This window comes from Saccostrea cucullata, unplaced genomic scaffold (genome assembly GCF_032062105.1).
Source record: "Saccostrea cucullata isolate Sc308-1 unplaced genomic scaffold, CSIRO_AGI_Scuc_v1 ctg9622, whole genome shotgun sequence".
NCBI classification, from domain to species: domain Eukaryota; kingdom Metazoa; phylum Mollusca; class Bivalvia; order Ostreida; family Ostreidae; genus Saccostrea; species Saccostrea cuccullata.
The window spans coordinates 1-11,527 of NW_026937547.1; the positions used below are offsets into that span (position 1 = coordinate 1).

The window sequence follows — 11,527 nt, forward strand, 5'->3', positions numbered from 1 at the left end:
CATCGACAAATGCCTGCAAGGAGAACGATAAAAAAAAATACAACAAAAATTAAGAAAACAAATACTAGAGACATTCAGTATGTTGTTAGCACTAACATTTATTTACCTTCAGTGTTTCATTGTCCTCGGGATGTATGACAAAACGAACTTCTTTAAGTTTGGTTTGAGGATTGGCGTCTATATACCGGCCTACAGCTCTACACGCGTTTCTTGCCGCCACTTGCTTTGGGAACTTGAGAAAGCCGGTGGTCAGGCCCGGTAGAGCAATGGTGGAGAATCCGCGGTTATCTACCTCTGTCAGACAATTTGAAATAAACTGCATATGTACCTAAAACACAGGATTGTATAAGTATAAGAAGTTTTTTTTAAATGTCTTTAATTAGACAGCTTTACCTGAGTGTTGTTAGTCTAATTATGTTTGGCTGAAAAGAGGTATCTTACTATAGCCTTCAAATTCCGCCATTTTCATTCCTACGAAATTTTCATGATAATTGTAAAGATTTATCTATCATCATGTAGCAGTATACTGTTATTATACATGAACATGCATATGAAGTGCACGTTCCCAAGTGAACGGTACGCAAGAGCAGTACCTGCGTACAAACGGTTTCTAAAACGAAACAATGTATTGACAAATAAGTTGACGATATAAGGTAGGGATGTCAAAATATTAATTTTCCTTAGTCGAACATTCGATTGCATTATTCGAACGATAGTCGACTATTCGGAGCATTTATTTTTTTTTATATAGCACAGTGTTTTTGAAAGCTTATTAATTAAAATAAATTGGAAAATTGAAATAAATTGGAAATGGGGAATTGTAAACACACACTATCCACACCTCCGATGAAAATGTTAAATACTGTTTTTTTCAATTAATGATTGCCCAAGCTATATATCAAAATGTCTTTTATGTAAGATTATTGTTTTAATAATTATCGAACTTTAAAACTTCACGGCTATGCAAATATTGTGCATTCCTAAGCATTTGAAATTCCTAGAGTACTAGATGGCTGGGTCAATATCTAGGACATCCCACTGAGGGGGGATAGCTGGGTCAACTGAGTGCACTTTTAGGGTTGGGGGGATAGCTGGGTCAAGGGAGTGCAGCCCCTGTGGGGGATGGGGGATAGGGGGTCAAGAGAGTACAGATTAGTGGGTCTGTGGGGGATAGCTGGGTCAACTCAGTACAGCCCTAACCCTAACCCTACGGGGGACTAGGTGGGTTAGTACATAGCCCCTATATGTCCTATACGGGGTGTTTACACTGTGTTTACATTATACACTATACGCTGCTACTACGATTCACAACGCTGCTACTACGATTTTGGCAGCGAGTCAAAAGAATGTGATTATGACGTCACGCTTCACAGTCTAGACAGTCTAGCCTAACCAGTTCAAACTGGATTTTCTGAAAACAATAACAAAAGACAGATGATAACAAGGCAATTTTATTCAGAATTCAGAAATCTATTCTCCAAATGTTGTTTTTCGTGTCAGCAATAAAGGGAATGCGACAATATATATACACTGTATAAGTCTCTGGAAGAATTCCTTGTTTCTTTCTATGTTCGAATTCACGAAAACAGCTTTCAATCTGGTTTTTCCATCCACTTTCCTTACAATAACAACTGAGCACCCATTTGTATCTTTGATAAAATAAATAACCATTTTTTCTCTTCAGACAGTATTGGTCCTCTCTGGTGTCATAATCTTCAGGATCCAATTCCACTCTTTTTACCAACCACACTCTTTTTTGGTATCTGGGACTAAATATTCTATGGCGTTTATAAAAATCCTGGATCGCTTCTTCTTTAGTTTTCATCCATTTTCCAAAGCTTGATCCATTGACTGACCAACAATACTCCGTTTTCTTTGTCATATTTTTTATCTGCTCCATTTTTTTTTACCTGTGTCGAATTCAGAATGCTAACGAAGTGTGAACGTCAATGTCCAGCGCTGGTTTATATACCTGCTGTGTGCCGTGTGCAAAAATACGTTTTACCTGCGTTTTCTTATATACCTGTTGCATCACCTGTAAAGGGCCGTGTGCAAAAAATATGCTGACTACACAGGTAATACTTGGCAGCGATTCAAGTTTGTTTAGGGCCGTGTGCAAAAAATATGCTTACCTATGCATTGTGACGTCATCCACTGTATAAATACAGGTTTTCTCCTACTTTCAGCTCATTCTACAGTCAGAGCCAGCTCCCTGCCTGGGGGTCATGGATTCTACTAGAGAAAAACAGTTACATGCTCAACGATTATTAGAATGGAAAAAAAGGGAGAGAGAATTAGATCAAATTCTTGATGAAAATAAAGAGCGAGAATTAGAGCTTAGGAAAAGAAATGCGGAAAGATTACAGAGAAGAGCTCTACAAGAACAACAACGACAACAACAACTACAACGACAACGACAACTACGGAAAAGAGAATTAAATCAAATTCTTGATGAAAATAAAGAGCGAGAATTAAAGCTTCGGAAAAGAAATGCCAGACTATTACAGAGAAGAGCTCAACTAGAAAAACAACGACAGCAACAGCAAAGGACTAGGGCGCATGAGGGGTCAAAGTTCCCTATTCATTCACCACCCAAACCCAAGGCCATATCCCAGTATTATCGAGTCACAGTGAATCAAAGGGTGCACTCTAGAAAATTTAAAGCTCAACAGGATTTTTACACTGTGATTTTTAAGGAGTTTCCAGAGGAAGAAAACAGAGGATTTGTTCGGCGATTATTCAGACACATGTTACAAACTTTCAAATCGAAAATGCAGTGTAATCCTAACGATTACCTCCGCCTGAACATACGCCACAAATCTCTGGAATCAGAGATTTGGTACGAGTTTACTCAATGTAAACATTTTAACGAGGACGTCATTTTAGACAAGATTGAAGCCGTGCAACAATCCAGAAAGGAGTTCAAACTGGGCGACGGGGGCATGGAATTTGATATGTTTCGGATCAAGTATCCCGAGGGAAGTGGTGGAGACAGAACCAAACATTTACAAGTGAATAAGGAGACTTTTAAGAACAATAAAAGAGCCATCGTTCGGATCGTCAATCCCTGGGATAAATTTTGTTTAGCTAGAGCCATCGTCGTCACTCGATTACACAGTCAAAAACCCGAACATCCAGACCCCGAATGGGAAAAACAATGGAAACGCATGAGATTAGGAGATAGGCAATCCTTGACCAGAGAACCAAGCCATAGCCCTCATGGAACAGGCCGAGTGTGATATCACTCAAGCTTGTGGATATGCAGAGTGGACGAAATTACAACAGGTGTTAGCTCCCCAGTATCGACTGAAAATATTTCAGTTCAAGTCTACTTCGACTAAACTCACCTTAGAGCGCATCTTCAAAGGCTGGGGAGATGGAACTTGTTTGAACATATTGTTAGACGACCATCATTACGATGCCATCATATCCATGCCGGGAGTAACGGGGAACCAATATTACTGTGATCATTGCGACGTGGGATACAGGACTGTCACAGAACATCGCTCCAAGTGTCCTCATCGCTGTACCTTTTGTTTAGGACAACACCCTAATTGTCCCGATGAAGGGATCGAGATTAAATGCCAGGAATGCCATGGAATGTTTAAGAACAGGACCTGCTACGAAAATCATTTAAGACCCCATAGTAAGAAGACCACCACTACTGTCTGCAATTTAATGGAACAATGCGAGAAGTGTCAGTCTTGGATACCTAAGAAATTATTCCCTCATCACAAATGCGGAGGACAGAAAAAGTGTAAGATCTGTAAGAAAATCGTCGATACCGATCATCAGTGCTACGTACAACAGAAGCCCCAGAAGAAGAAGAAGGGGAAAGGGACCTTAGAGTTTTACATCTATTTCGATTTCGAATGCACTCAGGAAACCGGCATTCACATCCCTAATCTGTGTGTGGCACACCGCGTCTGTCAACATTGCAGTCACTTACCCATAGACCAACCCTGTCCTCATTGTCAACACATGGGACCCCGTCAGCACCTCAACACATGGGACCCCGTCAGCACCTATTTCAAGGACCAGACACCTTAAAGAAGTTCATGGACTGGTTATTACAACCCACTACAGGTACTAAGAATTCCACTTTAGTACACGACGAGGCCATCATCATCGCCCATAACTTCAAAGGCTACGACGGACAGTTCATTTTGAATCACCTGGTGCATTCCTCTTGCCTGAAACCTAACGTCATCATGACCGGCAGTAAGATCTTATACATGGAAATATGCGGACTGAAATTCATCGACTCGTATAGTTTCTTACCGTTTGCATTAGCCAAGATGCCCTCCGCTTTCGGATTCGACGAATTGAAGAAAGGCTATTTCCCTCACTTTTTCAATACGGAACAGAACCAGAATTACGTAGGACCTTATCCACCGGCAGCTTTCTACAAACCGGACGAAATGTCTACCAGCGGACGAAAAGCTTTTTTCCAATGGTACGACCAACAGAGGGGGGAAAGTGTTTGATTTCCAGAAAGAGTTTGTAGGGTATTGTGTCTCGGACGTCGACATTTTACGCCGATGCTGTGCAAAGTTTAGAGCCACCCTCAAGAGTTTGGTCAATGTGGACCCTTTCCAGGAATCCATCACTTTTGCCAGTGCTGCTAATTTAGCCTACCGTCGACAATTCATGCCTGAAGAGACCATAGCCATCATTCCGAACCTCGGGTATCAACCGGCACGACAATATTCGGCTAAAGCCTGTCGGTGGCTCACCTGGATGAGTCAACAGACTGGATGTCACATACAACATGCCAGAAACGGGGGCGAAATCCAGATCGGAAATTATACCGTCGACGGATACCAGGAAGCGACTCGCACCGTCTACGAATTTTACGGGTGCTATTGGCACGGATGCCCCACCTGCTATCCCAGTTTACAGACCGAAACTCATCCTCACCGGACCCAATATACTTACCAGCAATTACACGAAGAAACCCTCAGAAGGACTGGCGATTTAGAAAACATGGGGTATACCGTCCGTGGTATCTGGGAGCACGATTTCGATCAGCAAGTGCAAAAAGATGAGAGTTTACAGCAATTTGTAGGAAACCTGGACATTCCCGATCCTTTGAAACCTCGAGAAGCCCTGTACGGAGGTCGGACCAATGCCACCCGATTATATTGTGAGGAAGGGGACATGAGATACGTGGACGTTTGTTCCCTATACCCTTACGTGTTGAAACACAGACCATTTCCCGTAGGGCATCCCGAGATCATCACAGACGAGTTCCAGGACGTGAGAAGTTATTTCGGTCTCATTCACTGTCGGGTCTTACCTCCCCGAAACCTCTATCACCCCGTATTACCTTATCGGACGGGAGGCAAGTTATTATTTCCCTTATGTCGCACGTGTGCCGAACGACAGGACTCTACGTCTCAAGATCGATGTCCACACACCGACCAGGAACGTAGTCTCACGGGTACTTGGGTGACGACCGAATTACATAAAGCCCTAGACATGGGATATACCTTAGATCGAATCTACGAAGTATGGCATTTTAAAGAAAGCAGTCAGGATTTATTCAGATCTTACATCGATACCTTCCTCAAGATCAAACAGGAAGCCTCCGGATTTCCCCCCGACTGTAAGACCTCAGAACAAGAACAAGATTACATATATCAAGTCTTCGACAAAACAGGCATCCGAATGGACATTCTCAGTATCGAGAAGAATCCAGTGAGAAGAACCATTGCTAAACTCTTTTTAAATTGTCTGTGGGGAAAATTTGCTCAACGCTTGTTATTACCCAAAACCAGATACTTGGACGAAGAAGAGGAATTACAGCAACTCTTACAAGATTCGACTCTCGACATCAAGGGCATGCAACTCTTAGTCAATAAAGAGGACTCCAATGAGGACAAGATGCTAGTGAATTATCAAGACAAACAGGAATTCGTCGAAGAATGTCCCTTTGGAAACGTGGTCCTGGCTTGTTTTACTACCGCGCATGCCCGCTTACACCTCTACGAGACTTTACAACCTTTAGGAGATCGGGTCCTTTATTTCGATACGGACAGTATCATTTACCAACATCGGGAAGGAGCCTTTAATCCTACCTTGGGTAATAGTTTAGGAGAATGGACCGACGAATTAGACGGGGATCACATCATCAAATTCATGTCGGCAGGCCCTAAAAATTATGCTTACCGGACGGCCAAAGGAACCGAGGTTCATAAAGTCAAAGGAATCACTCTCAACCATCGTACCTCCCAGATCGTGTGCCCAGAGACTTTAGAAAAAATGCTCAAAGGAGAAATAGAGGAAGTCACAGTCCCTTATCCCGACAAAATCCAGAGGACTCGTGATCATGAGCTCGTGAACAAACCTTTAGAGAAAAAGTATAGAATTGTATATGATAAGAGACAATTGTTACCCTCTTATAACACTTTACCTTATGGTTATTGATATGTTGATATGTTTGACTTTTTGAATTAAAAAAAAATTGAATTGTTTTTTTATGTGTTGTTGTTTTTCTTCTTCCCTATAAAAAGGGGAGCAATACAAATCAAAAGTTCAGTCATGACTGAGAAATTGCTAGATCAACCCATGCGTTATCCCCAGTATGCTCGGCTCTCAAAGAGAGAAGCTACTTTTGAGCAGGGATGGCCAGAACCTCTCTTAGGAAAAATACCAGACCTAGCTCGAGCCGGGTTTTACTACAGGGGAGTGAAAGATAACGCTACCTGTTTTCATTGTGGAATGATTTTTAGTAATTGGGATCCCGAGGACGATCCTTGTGTAGAACATGCTTATTGGAACCCCAACTGTCCTTACATCAATCTGTATAAGGGACGAGGATGGGTGATGAATGTGTTCATTGCGGGTTTAGATCAGCAGGGATATAAACCTTTACCTGAGATCAAACCTCTACTGAACCCAGAACCAGACGTCCAGGCTCGAGGAAAATGTCACATTTGTTTAGACGAGGAATTACAAATCGTTTTTCTACCTTGCGGACACGTGTGCTGCTGTGCTTTGTGTGCTCCTTCCTTTCATTTTTGCCCCATTTGTTGAGGCGAGATTCAACAGTCCAAACGCCTATTTCTGTGTTAACTATAAATAAGACCCTGAACCCAACTTTTTCTTCATTGATCAACATGTATTCCGAGGAGACACCCCTCCCTTCTTTTCAATTGAAACACGAGTTTACCATGGTGATTGCTGGACCCTCGAAATCGGGCAAAACAGAATTCGTCAAGACATTAGTGAACAATAGAGACTGGATCACCCCCATGCCCGAAAAAACCGTCTGGTGTTATCGGGAATGGCAACCCGCTTACACTTCTTTAAATTGGTTACTCTAGATATTATGGTATGATACTGTATGCAAATTAAAGCATGTTTATGTCTGTAGAATTTGCGATTTTCGAATCCCCCTCCTTTTTTTAAGATAAAGTGCTTAGCTATTTGAAAACAGCAAATACCAATAACATTTTAACATGCGAATACTCATTATTCAATATACATGTATACCAAGTTGTACATAGGAATTTGCTTTCATGTACCTTATAATATATGTATAGCTTTCAAATCCCGCTCTCTCCTATCTCTATGAATAGCAAAATATTACTCAAACAATTTCAGTAAAAGTTTTCATATTTATTAACAAGTCAGTAATTATAATTATATCTTACAAAATAATCTCAAAGCACCTTAACATCAAAACAATTATATACATTCAAAACACATGACATTAATTAAATGTTATACACAATTTTCTGCACAAACATTCAACATTATGAAAACGAAATGTTAATGAGAGTTCTGCATTAACATTTCAACACAATAAAAACATGTTCTTGAACAAGTCTGTTGATGGATTGCATCCTCTTATTTTTCGTTTGTATTCAGAGATTCTGAAAATGACTTGGCACTTGTGTTTGGAGTATTAGAATGTGAGCACTTGCATCAGTTTTTCTTGTGTGTCTGGCGGTGACGGAGCATATTTCCGGACTGGGCAAAACACTTCCCGCACACTGGGCATGCGTAAGGCTTCTCACCGCTGTGGGTACGCTCATGCTTCATACACGTGGAGTAGTCGGCGAATGCGCGCACACAAGTCCTGCATTTGTACGGTTTTTCGCCAGTGTGGATCCGGAAGTGAGTACGCAGTGTGGACTTCTGGGTAAAGGCTTTCCCGCAGACGGAACACTTGTGAGGACGTACTCCGGTGTGTGTCGCCATATGGTAGTTGAGATTTGTGTTTCCTTTGTAGATTTTCCCACATACATTACACTGGTATTTAGCTGGTTTGGGCATCGACTTCACAACATAGGTAACCGATTTCGTCGTTTCGTCACACGTTTTGCTTATCTTGTCCAAATTGGAGCACACTTCTTCGAACTTCGAACACTCGGTTTTCACATCAACGTCACAGAAAAGCTTTTGTTGCAAAAGTTCAACCGCGGAGGAATTTGGAGAGATCGATCCGCTGGAATTCACAGAGGCATTGTCACTGAAACTGCAGTATCCGCCGTCAAACTCGTCATCCATGATGCTGGACGCCAGGTCACTAAAGGTGCCATCATCAGTAGTGTCAGGGGTCAACGAAGTTTGGTAAACACAGTCGGATAGGTTGCTTGGTGTCTGCTGAAACTTCTTAGCAACATGATGGCTCCTCTTCAGTTTTCTGTTGAGCTGCGGATCGCTGTTAAGGATCTTCTGGAAAATTGCGGACCTTAGAGTATTGGTGTGGTTGTTGTTATCTTCTTCCTCCAGGCTGGAAGGAAGATGGTTGAAATCAGGAATGGGAAGATCTTCCTCCAAACCAAGGGAAGGTCCCGTATGATAGTAAGACTGCTGACTGGCTGAGACACCTGATGATATGGCTGGTACGCGGTAGAAATCATCGTTGGTGATGAGAACACAGGGGTCCTTTAGAGTTTGCTGACAGATGCCTTGTCTGAAACAAAACAAAATATTGTTAGAAACACAAAAACGGGATTTAAACACAATGTAAAAATGGGATAGAAATTAGGATTGTATATGAAGAACTTCCCAATATTTCGGGAGTTAGTTTGATGAATTAAACAAGGTAATTCAGGGACTTAAGAATAAGGACAGAAATCAAAACCAAAAAGGATTATGTTCATTTAAAGACATAATTCAATTAAAGTTGTAACCCAGTCTATGCTTCTAGTGGTTAAATGATCTTGCAACCTTGACCTTTTGTCTTTTGATCTCATCATAAGCATGGTCTTAAGTTCTCCACACTTCAGGTATCCGCCCCATATTTGCCTCAGATTCAATGGAATGCATAACAGATATGAATAGACTGAAAACTCTGTTATAATATTTATGCTTAAGATCAGTATGTAAGTGTAGAACATGCATAATTTATGCCCTTGTCCTGGTTTGAAGAGTTATCGCCTTTTAATTTTATTCAATAACAAGAGGCCCAGGGGCCACATCGCCCACCTGAGCACATCGGCTAGGAAAAAGCACATGAGGATGATTTCACATGAGTTTCATCTTTCCTGTCTCAATGGTTCTTGAGAAAAAGATTTTTAAAGATTTTTCCTATATATTCCCATGTAAAACTTTGATCGGCCATTTTGGCCCCACCCTACCCCGGAGGTCATAATTTGAACAAACTTAAATCTACATTACCTGAGGATAATTCCTCATAAGTTTCATCTTTCCTGACCCAGTGATTTTTGAGAAGAAGATTTTTAAAGACTTTTCCCATATACTCTTATGTAAAACTTTGATCTGCCATTTTGGCCCCACCATACCCCCGTGGGTCATGATTTGAACAAACTTGAATTTACACTACCTGAGGATGATTCCACATAAGTTTCATCTTTCCTGGTCCAGTGGTTCTTGAGAAGAAGATTTTTTAAAAATGCCATTAATTTTTCTCTAGTTCATAATTATCTCCCCTTGGAAAAGGGTGTGGCCCTTCATTTGAACAAACTTGAATTTCCTTTACCCAAGGATACTTTGTAGCAAGTTTGATTGAAATTGGCCCAGTGGTTCTTGAGAAGAAGATGAAAATGTGAAAAGTTTACGACAACGACGACAACAAAGGACAAATTTTGATCATAAAAGCTCACTTGAGCCTTCGGCTCAGGTGAGCATAAAAGTAAAAGTAGAAAAATATCTCAGGTATAGAATCCGGAAGGGCCATGCAATTCACTATCGCATCATCGAGCGCGATAATGCGATGACGACGAAGCGATGGTTCGATGACGATGAAGCCTAGGTGCGATAGCGCGATGACGATGGTGCGATGACGATAATGAATATCCCTTCATCGTAATCGCGCCATCATCGTTGCATTATCGCTCCATCGTACTATACCATTGTCATCGCATTATCGCGCCATCACATATTCGTCAACGCGCCATATCGCACCATCGCTTCATCGTAACTGCACCGTCGCTTCATCATCATCGCATAATCGCGCTCGATGATGCGATAGTGAATTGCATGGCCCTTCCGGATTCTATACCTGAGATATTTTTCTACTTTTACTTTTATGCTCACCTGAGCCGAAGGCTCAAGTGAGCTTTTATGATCAAAATTTGTCCTTTGTTGTCGTCGTTGTCGTAAACTTTTCACATTTTCATCTTCTTCTCAAGAACCACTGGGCCAATTTCAATCAAACTTGCTACAAAGTATCCTTGGGTAAAGGAAATTCAAGTTTGTTCAAATGAAGGGCCACACCCTTTTCCAAGGGGAGATAATTATGAACTAGAGAAAAATTAATGGCATTTTTAAAAAATCTTCTTCTCAAGAACCACTGGACCAGGAAAGATGAAACTTATGTGGAATCATCCTCAGGTAGTGTAAATTCAAGTTTGTTCAAATCATGACCCACGGGGGTATGGTGGGGCCAAAATGGCAGATCAAAGTTTTACATAAGAGTATATGGGAAAAGTCTTTAAAAATCTTCTTCTCAAAAATCACTGGGTCAGGAAAGATGAAACTTATGAGGAATTATCCTCAGGTAATGTAGATTTAAGTTTGTTCAAATTATGACCTCCGGGGTAGGGTGGGGCCAAAATGGCCGATCAAAGTTTTACATGGGAATATATAGGAAAAATCTTTAAAAATCTTTTTCTCAAGAACCATTGAGACAGGAAAGATGAAACTCATGTGAAATCATCCTCATGTGCTTTTTCCTAGCCGATGTGCTCAGGTGGGCGATGTGGCCCCTGGGCCTCTTGTTATTGAATAAAATTAAAAGGCGATAACTCTTCAAACCAGGACAAGGGCATAAATTATGCATGTTCTACACTTACATACTGATCTTAAGCATAAATATTATAACAGAGTTTTCAGTCTATTCATATCTGTTATGCATTCCATTGAATCTGAGGCAAATATGGGGCGGATACCTGAAGTGTGGAGAACTTAAGACCATGCTTATGATGAGATCAAAAGACAAAAGGTCAAGGTTGCAAGATCATTTAACCACTAGAAGCATAGACTGGGTTACAACTTTAATTGAATTATGTCTTTAAATGAACATAATCCTTTTTGGTTTTGATTTCTGTCC

The 11,527-nt window shown here is 41.1% G+C and overlaps 2 protein-coding genes across 2 annotated transcripts; one reads left to right on the forward strand and one right to left on the reverse strand.

The window, feature by feature from the left end:
- Positions 1-4,298: 4,298 nt before the first annotated feature.
- LOC134248363 (uncharacterized) lies at positions 4,299-6,429 on the forward strand. Its single transcript, XM_062730767.1, has 2 exons — positions 4,299-4,379; positions 4,495-6,429. Exons 1-2 carry the CDS (start codon positions 4,299-4,301, stop codon positions 6,427-6,429), a joined length of 2,016 nt encoding a protein of 671 aa, XP_062586751.1.
- A 1,503-nt stretch (positions 6,430-7,932) lies between these two features.
- On the reverse strand, positions 7,933-8,575 carry LOC134248358 (zinc finger protein 596-like). The gene has a single exon (XM_062730761.1). The coding sequence runs from the start codon at positions 8,515-8,517 to the stop codon at positions 7,933-7,935; it is 585 nt and encodes a 194-aa protein (XP_062586745.1). The 5' UTR covers positions 8,518-8,575.
- Between the last annotated feature and the right edge of the window lie 2,952 nt (positions 8,576-11,527).

What these genes read in the sequence shown, in the direction of transcription:
- LOC134248363 (XM_062730767.1), top strand. Translation starts at nt 4,299, where the DNA reads ATGCCCTCCGCTTTCGGATTCGACGAATTGAAGAAAGGCTATTTCCCT. An exon ending in CGGAACAGAACCAGAATTAC is followed by an intron (nt 4,380 to 4,494) that starts GTAGGACCTTAT and finishes TTTGATTTCCAG; the next exon opens with AAAGAGTTTGTAGGGTATTG.
- LOC134248358 (XM_062730761.1), bottom strand. Translation starts at nt 8,517, where the DNA reads ATGGATGACGAGTTTGACGGCGGATACTGCAGTTTCAGTGACAATGCC.